This window comes from Theropithecus gelada, chromosome 16 (assembly GCF_003255815.1).
Source record: "Theropithecus gelada isolate Dixy chromosome 16, Tgel_1.0, whole genome shotgun sequence".
NCBI lineage: Eukaryota > Metazoa > Chordata > Mammalia > Primates > Cercopithecidae > Theropithecus > Theropithecus gelada.
This window is the reverse complement of record NC_037684.1, coordinates 12,399,216-12,416,579: the sequence shown is the minus strand read 5'-3', so window position 1 is coordinate 12,416,579 and position 17,364 is coordinate 12,399,216. Positions and strand designations below refer to the sequence as shown.

At 37.0% G+C, this 17,364-nt stretch overlaps 1 protein-coding gene across 6 annotated transcripts in view; it reads right to left on the bottom strand.

The window, feature by feature from the left end:
* Positions 1-17,364, bottom strand: part of BCAS3 (BCAS3, microtubule associated cell migration factor) — a 707,187-nt gene that overhangs the window by 461,851 nt on the left and 227,972 nt on the right. For all 6 annotated transcript variants that reach the window (XM_025361460.1, XM_025361463.1, XM_025361464.1 and 3 more), the window contains exon 13: positions 11,019-11,112. In XM_025361460.1, the coding sequence (XP_025217245.1) occupies positions 11,019-11,112 (94 nt within the window). The remainder of the gene's footprint in view (positions 1-11,018; positions 11,113-17,364) is intronic.

Sequence of the window (17,364 nt, the reverse complement as noted above, 5' to 3'; positions counted from 1 at the left end):
CACAACCACATTACATACTTATTCAATGTCTTCTTAGAAACAATCAAAGAAACAAAGGGAAAATTATAAAATCAGTTCATTTTTAATTATTATATCAATAATTATAGTATAAATTATTTAAATAACTATAATTGTATTTAATATTATTTTACATTGTTGTACTCTTAAAACTGTATTAACACTACATTTATTAATTCTCAATTCTAATTGATAAACACTACCTCCACTTTCTTAGCCTTCTAGATATCCTTTTTAGACTTCATATGCATGGAAGAATTAATCAGATTTTTCATTTCGTCTATGTTAATAAGTCCATACATAAACCTTCTCTTGCTATTTGTTTTGCATTGCATTGCATTGCATTGCATTCCTCCACCTCCTGGGTTCAAACGACTCTCATGCCTCAGCCTCCCAAGTAGCTGGGATTACAGGTACGGGCACAAGCCACCACACCCGGCTGATTTTTGTATTTTTAGTAAAGACAGGGTTTCACCATGTTGGACAGGCTGGTCTCAAACTCCTGACCTCAAGTGATCCGCTGGCCTCGGCCTCCCAAAGTGCTGAGATTACAGACATGAGTCACTGCACTCAGCCACTTACTGTTTTTACATTTTCTCTTTGCTCCTCCATTCCTGCACCCACTCTTCATTTCTCACTGCTCCTGACCACAGGTACCCACCTTACTATATATAATAAATCTCTCTGAAATGAATATGTATCTTTGAGAAATATTTAGGCTGTTTTCACAGCAATGTTCAAAATATGTAACGTATGGCAAGATACAGGCCAATCTGAATAAGAATAGTGAAACAAAGTGCCCACCACCCCCCACCACGGAGGGAGGCCCAGAGGCAAGTGGGAAGGGCAAGAAGTATTCAAGTACTTCAGTGTTTAACAACCAGTAAGAGTGTACTGATAAATGAAAAGTTGAAATCAATAGCTGCTTTGCATGTATGTACCTGACTATATAGATCCTTCTTTACCGTTTGCAAATTAAATATTATGTTTATATTACTGTAAGTATTTATATCTGTTGTAGACAGGTCTATTTTTACAGGTATATATGTCGACTTCACATTTTTTACATAGTATCCCAATGTATGCATTCACATCTCCCATGAGTTCATTCACTATTAACTGAGCACCTTTACTGAATTAAGTGGTAGTGCTGTGGCAGTGGTGATGAAGAACGGGCAAGGCTCTTCACTTACTGGTGGAACCCAGGGCTACATTAGGACTTTAGGTCTTCATGGGCATTTTTGTCTTCATGGGCCCTCTCCTCCATGAAAAAATATTTAAAGTTATATTTTTTTACTCTATTCTATTAACTGAAAACCATGTGTTTTTTTTTTTGTGCTTTTAAAATAAATCAGAAGATTATAGTGAGGTTCTATAAGTACTGTGGTCCCTAGACACTGTACCTACTATACCTAGTGGTAAGTCACCCCTGCAAAGATCCCTCTCTTACACAACTACAGTGCCACAATGAACAGAGAGCAAACAGAACTAATTCTTCAGGGAGTAAATCCATTACACGAGTAAAGGACACCACTTTACAAGATGATGAAACAAGAGAGTAAGTACAAACCTACTATGGAAATATCCTCTTCTAATGAAAAAAGGAAATAAATTCTTCAAGTTGCCTTTGCATTGTGAATGAAATAATATAGGTGTCTGACAGTGATAAACCAGAAGCTGTCAGATTAAAAATCTCAAGCTATGTTATGCTGTAGATCTGTGATGCATCATAGATGTTAAAAACAAATCAAGATACAGTATTTCTCTAACCACTTGCTAGAATGAATGGGACAACTTTTATGTCCAAAAAGAAAAACCTAAACTACTTTAACGATTTACCAAAGACCACAATCACCTTTTAATATATATTATTTAAGTAACCAGAAGAATTTCATATCTGTTAAAGATGCAGCCAAGCATCTAAAGGGGTACGTATTTACTCTATTTCGCTAGAGATTCAACACTCATTTTCCTCTTATTAATGGATGGAAAAGCATTTTCCCTGCCAAGGAGGGGTAATTATTTAAAATGTAGATGTGCTGTATTTTACAGTTCTCAGTTGCTCAGCTGGCAGAAGTAATGCCTCTGGAAAGCAAATCAATTATTTACTGAATTCAAGGTGGCAAGTCTGTTTATGTCAGGCTTATTGCACAGAATTGAGGATTTCTTCCTTATGCTTGTAATAGACAGTTTGATAAATAAGAATATTCCTTTTTTGTTGTCCAAAAATATAATAGTATACTAATCTATTGTTCTGATTACATAAAAATGTCATTTCCATATGGTCCTTTTTTTATTTTCCAAGCTGGAGTACAGTGGCACCATCTCGGCAACCTCTGCCTCCTGGCTCAAGCGATTCTCCTGCCTTAGCCTCTCCAGTAGCTGGGATTACAGGCATGTGCCACTACACCCAGCTAATTTTTTTATTTTTAGTAGAGATGAGGTTTCGCCATGCTGGTCAGGCTGGTCTCGAACTCCTGACCTCAAGTAATCCGCCCACCTTGGCCTCCCAAAGTGCTGGGATTATTGGGATGAGCCACCGCTTCCAGGTAAAAATACCTCCAGGTATTTTAAATTAATATCTATTACATATTTCAGTTTTAGTTACCTGTGATATGTATCTGCAGATATTATAATTTGCAATCATGGATCACTCCCACAATACAGAGATGGAGACAATTCTTATTCAAACCACAATTTAGACATAAGTTGATTTTATTCGACAAATGAATAACAACATTGAATAGATGTTTTAATTTTGCCCTGCTATATTTTTTCCATGATTACAATTATGAAACAATCCAATGGAATTATTATAATTATTCAATGTACATTTACTCAGTATCAAGTATGTGAAAGCTACTGGGCTAATACTTGGGGACAAAGTATTAACAAAAGCTTACCTCTAACAGAGAACACATTGAAAAGATACTCTGATGGATGTAAATAATTTTCAAACTAGGATGAAGGTGATTGATAATAATGAAAACAGAAACAACTAATATTTATTGAGGTTACTCTATTTGTTAGATATTATTTTATTTTATTTTATTTTATTTTATTTTATTTTATTTTATTTGAGACGGAGTCTCTCTCTGTCGCCCAGGCTGGAGTGCAGTGGCTGGATCTCAGCTCACTGCAAGCTCCGCCTCCCAGGTTCACGCCATTCTCCTGCCTCAGCCTCCCGAGTAGCTGGGACTACAGGCGCCCGCCACCTCGTCCGGCTAGTTTTTTGTATTTTTTTTTTAGTAGAGACGGGGTTTCACCGTGTTAGCCAGGATGGTCTCGATCTCCTGACCTCGTGATCCACCCGTCTCGGCCTCCCAAAGTGCTGGGATTACAGGCTTGAGCCACCGCGCCCGGCCTTTATTTTCTATTTTTTTTAGACAGGGTCTTGCTCTGTCACCCAGGCTGGAGCGCAGTGGCGTGATCTCAACTCAATGCAACTTCTGCCTCCCAGGCTTAAGCAATCCTCCTGCCTCAGCCTCCCAAGAAGCTAGACCTACAGGCATGCACCACTACACCTAGCTAATTTTTGTATTTTTTGTAGAGACAGAGTTTCACCATGTTACCTAGGCTGGTCTCTAACTCCTGAGCTCATGCTATCCACCTGCCTTGGCCTCCCAAAGTATTGGGATTAAAGGTGTGAGCCAGTGCAGCTGGCCAGATTTATTTTAGATACCATTACTAGCCCCCATTTTATTGATTAGGAAACTGAGGCATTGAGTGTGACAAGCAGATTAACTACCTTGCCCAATTAGGTGACAAGGTGAAGGAGGAAGGGGAACATGACATTTTATGTAGACTCAGGGAAGACTTCTTAGATGACACTTAAGATAGGAATCAGTGTAAGAGTTAGCCAGGCCAAAGAAGATTCCAGCCGGGCGTGGTGGCTCACGCCTGTAATCCTAGTACTTTGGGAAGCCGAGGTGGGCAGATTGCCTGAGCTCAGGAGTTTGAGACCAGCCTGTGCAACATGGTGAAATGCCATCTCTACTAAAAATACAAAAAATTAGCAGGATGTGGTGGCACGTGCCTGTAATCCCAGCTACTCAGGAGCTTGAGGCAGGAAAATCACTTGAACCCGGGAGGTGGAGGTTGCAGTGAGCTGAGATTGTACCTCTGCACTCCAGCCTAGGCAACAGAGCAAGGCTCCATCTCAACAAAATAAAAATAAAAAACAAACAAAGTTTGTTAAATTTTTTTAAAAGTTCCTTGGAAAATGTTATTCACTTTGTCCCTGAGAGCAACAAATTTACACTGTCCATATTGAATCTGCCCAGATCTAAGCATGGGGATCAATCTGGTACTTCTAAACAAATCATAAATGCTGCCACTAAAATATTTGTTTTAATTCTGGCCTCAAAGTCACAGCTAATAAATAAGAATGGGAATTTAAAAATTGAAAAATAAACTGAATGCAGCTGCTGAACTAGAAGTTTAACAGATCTATTTAATAGCATCACTTCATGTCTTTTCTGAATAGGTCCCATACAAGACAGAAATGTATGCCACCCAGTCCGCCAACCTACATGGTCTCCTAAATTCATTTTGCAGTGTTATTCCACCATGTACATTTTATAGTATTTTTAATGTTTCTCAGGAAGTGGCTATGGGCCTGGTTTGTTCTTGGATTTTGTTGTCCAGGACATGTTTATAGTACTGTCATCTAAAAATATGTCTCTCTTTTAAAAAAACTAAAAGGGCTGGGCGCAGTGGCTCAGGTCTGTAATCCCAACACTTTGGGAGGCCGAGGCAGGTGGATTACCTGAGGTCAGGAGTTCAAGGCCAGCCTAGCCAACATGGCAAAACCCCATCTCTCCTAAAAATAATGCAAAAATTAGCTGGGTGCAGTGGCACATACCTGTAATCCCAGCTACTCGGGAGGCTGGGGCAGGAGAATCGCTTGAACCTGGGAGGCAGATTGTGGTGAGCCGAGATCACACCACTGCACTCCAGCCTGGGCGACAGAGCAAGACTCTGTCTCAAAAAATGAATGAATGAATGAATGAATGAACGAATGAATGAATGAATGAATGAATGAACGAATGGATGGAGACTAAAAGGAATTTATTTATATTCTTAAGTGTAACAGTGACAAACACAGGTAAACTGGTTTGAGTAAGATCAGCTTTAAAAACAAAAATCACGCAATCAACTTTTTGGCATGTTTTGTTTGTTGTACATAAACTTCCCTAAACTAGTAAGAAGTATTCTAACAAGCAATACTGTTATTATTAGCCATATTACATGCCCCATGAAAATGCCTTTAACCAAATTAGAGAATTATTAGATGGTTAAAACTTCCTAATATAAATTTAAAAACATATATGCTTACATGTACGGGTAAAGAAGGACTGGAGTATGTCATTGGAGGATCTATTAGTTATATTTTCGAAAAAGCCAATTTAAATTAAAAACGTTACTACTGCATTAAGGCCTATTGAAATTACGTGTCTTTGTACAAAATGCCAATTAATAAAAGTTCAGAACCTAACAAACATAATTCAGCCAGTGTGCAGAGAACCACCTCAATTTACTTAATTTTTTATTTTTTATTTTTCCAGGCAGGCTCTTACTCTGTAACCCGGGCTAGAGTGCAATGGTGGGATCAGAGCTCACTGCAGCCTTAACTTCTTGGTTCAAGCAAGTCTTCCATCTCAGCCTCCCAATTAAGTAGCTGGGACTACAGGCATGCGCCACTGTGCCCAGCTAATTTAAAACAATTTTTTTTTAGAGACAGGATCTTGGTATGTTGCCCAGGCTGGTCTCAAACTCCTGGCCTCGAGTGTTGGTCCCCGCATCTTAGCCTCCTGGGTCACTGGGACTACAGGCAATGTGCCCAGCTCCTACCTCATTTTATAATGCTGCATTTCTGAATCACATTAGTAAATTTATGATTTACTAGTGGGGAGGACTTAAATGAAGAGTGCTAGAAAACACATCATTTTATCTCACAAAAACATTTTTTAAACTATAAGACAAATAATAATTTAAGGGAAAAAACCCAGCTACTGAGGTATCTATGCATTTACAAATAGTAGTGCAGTTTCCTCACTAAAACATGTCCTCTATGAGTGTGTGTGTATATGTATGTATACCAATCAAAAGGGTTAGAAGAGTAAATATGAACCAGAAACTAGCAAAGCAAAATAAAATGTCACCTAATGATACAAGCTGATTAATGGTTAGAAGCCATGGCTAACCCCAATGACTTTTTGTACGAAGCTGGGTAGCTACTGACTAGCACTTGCTAATTAAAAAAAGAAAGAAAAAAATCCAGACTTCCAAATCATTGAGAATTGAGCATTTTCTGCATCTTTGCTCATAATCAAGTAATCAGTCAATATTCAGAACAGCAAAAATACTCAAAGCTGAAAGTAAATAATTAAGATGAATTGTAAGTAATTGCTTACCAGCAATTGGCATGTTTTGCCAATTGTGCAACCAATTGCACAAAAGCATTGTGCAAACCAACTGTATGAGTGGCTGCTGAGTTATAAACCCTCCACTGAATACAGATATCTAAACAGGTATGAAGGATTTATAAAATGTTGCAGAAATGCGGACACATTGAAAAACATATCTGTGCACAACAAACTAATGAGTCCACTATACAGACTATGGTTCACAACCTATTTCAAATGTGCCATATTTTTCTTGCCTCTTTTACTCAAATAATATTTATGGTGCCAGGCACTGAATCATTATTTTCTAATTAAATATCTTCTAGGTCCCAGCTTGGAATTGATTTCTTTTTGAAGAACTATCTCCAGTACCTCAAAACCAGGCTAATACTTATCTGCTAGCATGCTGTCCTTACTCCACAAAGGGTTTTCCTTCCTTAAGACCCTATTTGTGCATTTGCAACTAACCAGCAAACAGACTCTATGCATAGGGACTATCTCTTATTAAGTGAATCACCAAGACTTAGCCAGACAAGGTGAATAGAGTTACTAGTGAAAGAGGCATCTTCCAATGTGTTAGGTGAAATCACAGGTAAAATCACACCAGCAAGCTTCAACCTTTTTAATAAAAGGTTCTAAAACATTTTTGTAGTGTGGATCCTTTTAGCAATATGATGAAGCCTAAGAACCACTTTCTCAGAATGAAATTAAAACACAAAATAAAATACTTAAGATTTTTAAAAATTAAAATATAAGTAGTATAAGTGCTTTCTAGTTAATGTATTAAATTATAGGCTCTATCATAATTTTGAAGCATAAGCAATATTTAGAGAATTATATATAAATGTGAAATGATATAAAAATAACCATTATTTTCATCACTCACAAGTTTACAGGTACAGTTAACTAATTAGCATCTCCATATGGGAATATTTCCAATGATACTAACAGGCTTCATAGATTGCTATATGAAACAATTATGTAATATCAGAACAAGGAAACTATATACACCATGAACCATTTCAAAGTGAATAAATTCCAGAAGAACTTTAGTAGACTCTCATCAAAATTTCTATAGAAAAATAAGGAAAGGATCGGGCGCAGTGGCTCATGCCTATAATCCCAGCACTTTGGGAGACTAAGGCAGGTGGATAATGAGGTCAAGAGATCGAGACCATACTAGCCAACATCGTGAAACCCTGTCTCTACAAAGAACACACACACACACACACACACACACAAAAAATAGCTGGGTGTGGTACACGCCTGTAGTCCCAGCTACTCAGGAGGCTGAGGCAGAAGGATCGCTTGAACCTGGAAGACGGAGGTTGCAGTGAGCTGAGATCGGGCCACTGCACTCCAGCCTGGCAACAGAGCGAGACCCCATCTCAAAAACATGAAAGAAAGAAAGAAAAGAAAGAAAGAAAGAAGGGAGGGAGGGAGGGAGGGAGGGAGGGAGGGAGGGAGGGAGGGAGGGAGGAAGGAAGGAAGGAAGGAAGGAAGGAAGGAAGGAAGGAAGGAAGGAAGGAAGGAAGGAAGGAAAAAAGTATTAAAAAGTACTGAACTGAACTATCACTTTCATTGTCAAAATAGAGACTACCATGCCTAATACAATGCCATATATACACAGTGGGGAACAGTTCAAAATAATTCACTAAGTTTCCTATTACTCTGAGACACCATGTCAAGCACTAGAGACACAAAGATTAATGACATCTGATCTCTTTGTAGGAGGAACAGAGAAGTTAGCAAGGGAAACAAATATTTAAACAAATGATTGTCACAAAATAAATTACATCATAGAGTTATAAACCTAGTGTCCCAGCAACACAGAAAAATAGGTATAAATATTGCTATTTTTAACCTTATTGTATAAACACAAATATGAGAGGTCACAGAAATCAAATGGCAAATGTAGATCAAAATTATGAAACCATTTTATGATAGCAAATTAATTGTGGATGACGATAAGAGACGACTGCAACACTCTTTATATTATATGTTCTTCTTAGAATGCAAAGTCATAGGAAGAAAATATAGCTGCCAGTGTCAGAAGCACTATAGGGTTATATGAAATATACAGTAACACAAAGAAGATTTGACATAACAGATGGAATATCAATATGAGTCATACTGGTTATTCCAAGTGGACTGCTACAAGTGACATAACTTCCAGGCTGTTTTTTCACATTTAACTTAATTCCTGCAACACTCAGAGAATTTCAATAAATCTTGCCTTTATTAATTAAATCAATCCTACTGATTACCAATCACTATAAAAATCCTGTTCCCTTAATCAAAGATGACTTATTAAGAGATTAGAGGGTAGATTATTCAAAGTGCTTTATAAAATAGTATCTCTATATAATGATAATCTCTTACTATCATTCTTTATTTGAAAAGATGAAAAGAAGGGGAAAAGGATGGGCTTTTCCCATCAATTTTCAGTGATATAATCATTTCTGAAAACTAAGATTAAAAATAGCATGCTCCTTAGATACATCAACCAAATGGATAAGATCTGAAAAGACTGCAAGTTTATAATGACTATACCAGCTCTGAAAACAAGAGAGTTTTATTTACGAAGTATTTTTAAAATACAGATTGAGCATTCCTAATCTGAAAAACCAAAATCCTCACAAAAATTTATGTTCTTCTTATAACGCAAACCAAAATGCTCTGAAATGCTCCAAAACTGGAGCACTGACATGATGCCACAACTGGAGAATCCACACCTGACCTCATGTACAAAGTCTCAGTTAAAATGCAGTCAAAACTATGTTTCATGCACAAATCACTTAAAATATTGTATAAAATCATGGCCGGGCGCGGTGGCTCAAGCCTGTAATCCCAGCACTTTGGGAGGCCGAGACGGGTGGATCACGAGGTCAGGAGATCGAGACCATCCTGGCTAACACGGTGAAACCCCGTCTCTACTAAAAAATACAAAAAAAAAAAAAAAAACTAGCCGGGTGAGGTGGCAGGCGCCTGTAGTCCCAGCTACTCGGGAGGCTGAGGCAGGAGAATGGCGTGGACCCGGGAGGCGGAGCTTGCAGTGAGCTGAGATCCAGCCACTGCATTCCAGCCTGGGAGACAGAGCGAGACTCCATCTCAAAAAAAAAAAAAAAAAAAAATCACCTTCAGGCTGTGTGTATAGGGTATACATGAAACAAATAAATTTTGTGTTTAGACTTGGGTTCCACTGAAGATAACTCATTATACATGCAAATATTAAAAAAAAAAAAATCTAAAGTCAGAAAGACTTCTGGCCCAAGCATTTCAGATATAAAGTATTCAACCTGTAACTTGTTTCCTACCACTGGAAGTATTACACCAACTCCTTACTGTGAAAATTGGTCATTTAAAACAAAAAGAGAGAGAGCGAATTAGGCATTTATACCACTTTTGATATACAGGAGAAATGGTGTTTACTCCTGGCTGATGACAGAAAACATTTTCTATAGAAGAGTAACAGCCAACAAATGCAGAGACCAGGACAGAATTAACAAAACCCACCATTCTACAATCTTCAATGTAACAAAATTATTAATTTAAAAGTTGCATCAGAAATAATGTCAAAATGACATACTGTAGAGTACTTGCTAATATCCATAAGAAAAATCTATTTCCAATTATGTAGATACTTGATAGTCATTACCTTACTCCTGTGATCAAATATAGCACCACAAACAGGGAGACAACCTAAAATAAGGTGTCTCCTATTGGGATGAAATGATGTAGACAGCAATACTTACAACGTTTAGAAACAAACAAACACACACAAACTCCTTAGCCTGAATGGGTTTATACCTCTAGACTTAACTTCCAGTTAAACAGATAGATATCCAGGGAACAGAGAAATACAAAAACATTATCATAATGAAAAAAATCTGGCCAAGCATGGTGGCAATACTTTGGGAGGCTAAGGCAGGAGAATTGCTTGAGGCCAGGAGTTCAGGATCAGCCTGGGCAGCATAGTGAGACTTTGTCTTTATCTTCTTTTAAAAAATAGTAAAATTAAATAAAAATTTAAAAATCTTGCAAATGCAGAATTTAAATAAGACAATTACTCTGGATATTGTGAAAAGAAAATTAAGAGTACAAATCCTATGCTATATTAAAAGGAACTAAAAAGATATAACAAAATGTAAGGAGTAAACCTTAAAAAGAAACAGAAAATGAGCACCACTAAAAAAATAAACGAGAAAATTAAATTAGCTTACAAAGTGTTGTAAGTTACACAGAAACTTCAAGTTGCAAAAAAGACACTGCTCGTATGTATTAATATTCTAGTTTGGAATACTGAAGTTCTTGGAGTAATTATAAACAGAAATCAATGTAACTCAACAGCATTGCTTACATGGCTGCTGTTTAATAGCTACTTTATTGAGAACAAAACTAATTTTAGCGGGATTTTAGAGGGGTAGTAAATTTTTATTATAAATTCACTTATTCAATATAATGACTTAATAACTTTTCTGATATACACTGATACATGAAGAAAAGTCACATTCCATATTCCATATTTGGCTGAAAAACCCATTGTATAAATGGTCTACAAAAAAAAAACAGACAGACAGAGCGAGAACTTACCACTTGTATTAAAAGCCATGCAGCACACTGGCTTCTCATGGGCAGGAAAGTGGGCCACAATGCCATCACTGTCAGAATCCTCACTCACAAGCACCTCCACAAAAGAAATAAAGACAAATGGAGGTAAATATTTTCTCACCAATAACCAAGCTTGAAGACTGTAAGAAGGTACATCACAATACCACTGACCAAATAACATGTTTCCACTCTAGTAGATTATTCTTGCCAATATAAGGAAAGAATTCCACTTTAGAATTGAGGAAGAGATATAACATGCCCCCAAGCACATCAGTCATATAAACTCTGAAAAGAGTCAGCTGACTTGACTGTAGATGACAGAAACAATTACTTCTTCAAGTATAGGTTCAGAGGAAGGAAAAAAAAAGATACAATCAACTATTTTCAATTCTTTACAAAATGTAATCACTTAGAGCTTTATCCAAGGACAGGAAATACAGGTCTTACTGTGTTATGGGATCTGCTGGAAAATCACAATTTTTTGCCCATTATTGAAATATAAGAACAGGGGGAAAACAACATAATTTGTTAACCATAAACAAACAGGTGTATAGAGAAATCATCCAGTAACATTTTCATACCATAGAATGAAAGTTGTGTTCTTCAACTCCTAGTTTATAGAGAGAAATAGAACATATTTGAAACGACTATCAAATCATAAAAGCAGAGGTACATTAGAATAGGTACCTCTGTATCTCAAATGGAATTTCTTTTACTCACTCCTCTTTTTAAGGCTATACTGAAATATAATTTACATTCCATATAATTTCCCATTGTAAGTTCAAAAACTTTTTAAAAATTATTTTACTTATCTAATATTTCAGAAAGCAAACCTATTACACCAATTTTGGATCATAGTATTTAGACACAGAGAAATTTGATTTTAAGTAACCTTGGACGTTGTCCTACAATGGCGATGCTATTTTTTTTCTTTCAAAAATACATGTTAGACTAAAGACCGACTATGTGTAAAATACTCTGCTAAGAGCTCAGACTATAAACCAAAAGTTATTCCTGCCCTGAAAGATACACAGTAATGACTAAAACAGTTATTTTATCAGTTACAACATATTTGCAAATATAGCCCAAAAAAAAAACTACTTAAGCACCGAGATTTGTGTGTGTGAAATTTGTGCATGTGAAAGCTTTACAAAGATACAACTTGCATACCATAAAAGCTACCCATTTTAACTTTACAGTTCAATCATGCTATACAGTATCAAAACCATCACAACAAGCCACCATAAAAATGTCTGGAATGTTATCCTCTCCGATCTTTATGCCTTATTGCTCTAGCTAGAACCTCCAATTCAATCTAGCTACAAATACATTGATTATATTGATCTTTTCAAATAACCAATTTTAGACTTTTCCAATATTTCACTGTTTGCTGTTCTATCAACTTCTATCCAGATCTTTATTATCTGCTTCATTCGTCTTACATTGGTTATAATTTGCTCTTCTTTTTATCATCTTTTAAGGGAAACACTTAGATTATTAATTTCAGGCCATTTTCTTTTCCTAATATAAGCATTTAAAGCTATAAATTTTCTTCCATATAATACCATAGTTTTGGTATACTCCATAAATTTTTATATGTTGTTTTCATTTTCATTCAATTCAAAATATTTTCTAATGTCCCTAAGCGTCTTTCTTTGACCCATGAGTTATTTACAAGTGCGTTTTATTTCCAAATATTTGGAGATTCCCCAAATTGAATTTTGTTATTGATTTCCATTGTCCTTAGAGAAATACTCTGCATGACTTTAATCCTTTTAAAGTTATTAAGATTTGTTTCATGGCCAAGCATCTGTTCTATCATGTACAATGAATGTCCCAGATGTTTTTGAAAATAATGTGCATTCTGCAGTTTGGGGTGGTCAAGTTAGCAAATAGTGTTAAATATGTCTTCTAAGTCTTTTCTAATTTTCTATCTAATTGTTCTATCAATTATTTTTTAATAGAGAAATAGTCGTACATGTTTACTAACATGCATGGGGAAAATTACAGAGTGCTTACTCCTATCAACTAATGAGGAATAAATTATTGAAATCTTGAGCTGTAATATAGAGCTAAAATTGGGCCAGACACGGTGGCTCACGCCTGTAATCTCAGCATTTTGGGAGGCTGAGGCGGGAAGATCACGAGGTCAGGAGTTTGAGACCAGCCTGGCCAACATGGTGAAACCCTGTCTCTACTAAAAATACAAAAATCAGTCAGGCCTGGTGGCGCATGCCTGTAATCCCACTTACTCAGGAGGCTGAGGCAGGAGAATCGCTTGAACCTAGGAGGCGGAGGTTGCAGTGAGCCGAGATCACACCATTGTACTCCAGCCTGGGAAACAGAGTGAGACTGTCTCAAAAAAAAAAAAACCAGAGCTACAATTTCTTCTTTCAATTTTGTCAGATTTTGTTCAATGTTTTTAGGGGCTGTGTTGTTAGGTATTTATATGCTAATAATTGTTTTATTAATTGTACATATTAATAGTGTTTTTCCAGAACAAGTATCACTGAGAAAAAAAAAGAAAAAAGAATTTTTATCTGTGTTGTGTATTAACAATTGTTTTATTATATTGACGCTTTATTGTGAATGAAATGTCTCTCTTTTACTCTAGTAATACTTCTTGATGTAAAGTCTTTAATATTACCATGGCCACTCTAATTCTATTATGGTTATTGTTTACATGACATATTTTTAAAATTTCAACTTTCAGATACAAGGGGTGCATGTGCAGGTTTGTTACATGGGTATATTGCACCCAGGTAGTGAGCATAGTACCCAGTAGGAACCCATACTCCTACTTCTTCCCTCCCCATTCAAGTAGTCCGCAGTGTCTGTTAATAAGTTTCCATGTTTATGTCCATGTGTGGTCAATGTTTAGCTCCCACTTGTAAGTGAGAACATGGGGTATTTGGTTTTTCACTTCTCCATTAATTTGCTTAAGATTTTGGCTTCCAGCTCCATACACGTTGCTGTAAAGGACATGATTTCATTCTTTTTATGACTGTGTAGTATTCATGGTGTATGTATAACACATTTCCTTTATTCAATCCACTGCTGGTGGGGAGTTAGGCTGATTCCATATCTTTGCTATTGTTAACAGCATGGTGATTAATATACAAGTACATGTCTCTTTTCGGTAGAGCCATTTATTTTCCTGTGGGTATATACCCATTAGTGGGATTGCTGGGTCAAATGGTAGCTCTGTTTAAATTCTTTGAGAAGTCTCCAAACTGCTTTCCACGGTGGCTGAACTAATTCAGACACCCACCAGCAGTGTATACGTGTTCCCTTTTCTCCACAGCCCCACCAGCATCTGTTGTTGTTGTTGTTGTTGTTGTTGTTGTTGTTGCTGCTGCTGTTGTTTGAGATGGAGTCTTGCTCTGTCGCCCAGGCTGGAGTACAGTGGCATGATCTCGGCTCACTGCAACCTCTGCCTCCCGGGTTCAAACGATTCTCCTGCCTCAGCCTCCCGAGTAGCTGGGACTATGGGCACCTGCCACCATGCCCAGCTAATTTTTTGTGTTTTTAGTAGAGATGGGATTTCACTGTGTTAGCCAGGATGGTCTCGATCTCCTGACCTCGTGATCTGCCCGCCTTGGCCTCCCAAAGTGCTGGGATTACAGGCATGAACCACCAGGCCCAGCTGGTTTTTGACTTTTTAATAACAGCCATTCTGACTGGTGTTAAGATGGCATCTCATGTGGTTTTGATTAGCACTTCCCTGATGGTGAGAGATGATGAGCATTTTTCCATATGTTTGTTGGCCCACACGTATGTCTTCTTTTAACAAGTGTCTGTCTGTGTCCTTTGCCCATTTTTAATGGGGTTATTTGTTCTTTACTTGTTGATTTAAGTTCCTTATAGATGCTGGATATTAGACCTTTATCAGATAAATCATTTGCAAATATTTTCTCCCATTCAGTAGTTGTCTGTCTGCTCTGTTGATAGTTTCTTTTGCTGTGCAGAATCTCTTTAGTTTAATCAGGTGTCACTTGTCAATATTTGTTTTTTGTTGCAATTGCTTTTGGGGACTCAGCCAAAAATTCTTTACCAAAGCAGATGTCAAAAAGGGTATTTCCTAGGTTTTCTACTATGATTTTTACAGTTTGAGGTCTTACATTAAAATTTTTAAAGCACGTGACATATTTTTTACCATCCTTTTATTTTCAAACAAGTGGTCTTTGAATCTGAAGCAATTTGGGTCTGACACATTTACCATTAACATATTGTTGCTATAATTGGATTTTAAGTTTGCCATTTTGCTATGTATGTTTATATGTCTTAGGTGTTTGTTGTTCCTCCAGTCTTCTTCTTCTGTGTTTAGAAAATATTTTTAGCATTAATATTTTAAGTCCTCTGTTACTTTTTCTGAGTAATTTCTTAGTGGTAGTTGGAGGGACTACAATATGCATATTAACTTATCATCTATTTCAGGTTAATATTGATTAAATTCCAGTAAAATACAGCTCATTGATTGACTATACCTGCATCTGCTACCTACTCCTTTGATTTATCATCTTCCTATGTATTACCAATTTAAAAATAACTTCTCATTATTTCCTCAAAAAAAAAAACAGGAAAAAGCCTTCCCCTGTGAAAGCCAATTTTAAAAATTAGAGGTGAGCAATCCCAGCAATTTGGGAGGCCGAGGTGGGTGGATCAGGAGCTCAAGAGATCGAGACCATCCTGGCCAACACGGTGAAATCTCGTCTCTACTAAAAATACAAAAATTAGCTGGGCATGGTGGCGCACACCTGTAGTCCCAGATACTTGCGAGGCTGAGGCCGGAGAATCGCTTGAACCCGGGAGGCGGAGGTTGCAGTGAACTGAGATTGCACCACTGCACCACTCCAACCTGGCAACAGAGTGAGACTTCGTCTCAAGAAAGAAAAAATTAGAAGTGTTACACCTGATGCACAGATATCAATGAAAGGATACAAGAAACATGAAAAAGCAAGGAAATACGACACCTCCAAAGAAACACAATTCTCCAACAATAGGTTTTAACCTCCCTAAAAAATGTACAAAATGCCTGAAAAAGAATTCAAAAATACTGATATTAAAGAAACCCAGTGAGATACAAGCAGACACAGACAACATTTACAAAGAAATAAGAAAAATGATTCAGGATATGAAAAAGAAATTCACCAAAGAGATAGATCTCATAAGAAAGAACCAAACAGAAATCCTGAAACTGAATAACTCAATGAATGACATAAAAATACAAGTGAGGCTGGGCACGGTGGCTCACGCCTGTAATCCCAGCACTTTGGGAGGCCGGGGTGAGTGAATCACAAGGTCAGGAGATCAAGACCATCCTGGCTAACACAGTGAAACCCCGTCTCTACTAAAAAATACACAAAATTAGCTGGGCATGGTGGCGGGCACCTGTAGTCCCAGCTACTCAGGAGGCTGAGGCAGGAGAATAGCATGAATCTGGAAGGCAGAGCTTGCAGTGAGCTGAGATCGTGCCACTGCACTGCAGCCTGGGTGACAGAGCAGGACTCCATCTCAAAAAAAAAAAGAAACAAATTGAGAAGCTTCAACCATAGACTAGACAAAACAGAAGAAAGAGATTTCAGTTGACAGACAGGCCTTTCAAACTAATCCAGTCAGATAAAAGAAAAAGAAAAAAGAATGAAGACAGGTTGGGTACAAATGTACACTTAGATAAAAGGAATAAGTTCTAACATTCCATAGTAGAGTGACAATAGTTAACAACAACACATGGTACATTTAAAAACAGTTAGTAGTGAGGACTTGAAACGTTCTCTACACATAGAAATGCTAAGTGCTTATGGTGATATATATCCTAAATACCCTGATTTGATGATTACACGTTCTATGCGAATAACAAAATATCACATGTACCCCAAAAATATGTACAAATATTATGCATCAATTTTTTAAAAATAACCAAATGGCCAATAAGCAAATGAAAAGAGGCTTAACATCACTATTCCTTAGGTAAATGCAAATTAAAACCATGATGGGATACTACTTTACACTCATTAGGATGGTCATTATTTTAAAAAAGAAAAATAAGTAGTGTTGGGGTAAGGATACACAAGAAATTGAGACCCTTATCCATCATTGGACATTCGCTGGTGGGAATGTAAAATGGTCCAGCCACTGTGAAAAATAGTTTGGTAATTCCTCAAAAAATTAAATATAGAATTACCATATGATCCAGCAATTTGATTTTTAGGTATATAACCAAAAGTACTACAAGTAGAGACTCAATTAGAAACATGTATACCAATGTTCACATAAGCATTATTCAAGGTGGCGGGGCACGAGTGCTCATGCTTGTAATCCCAGCACT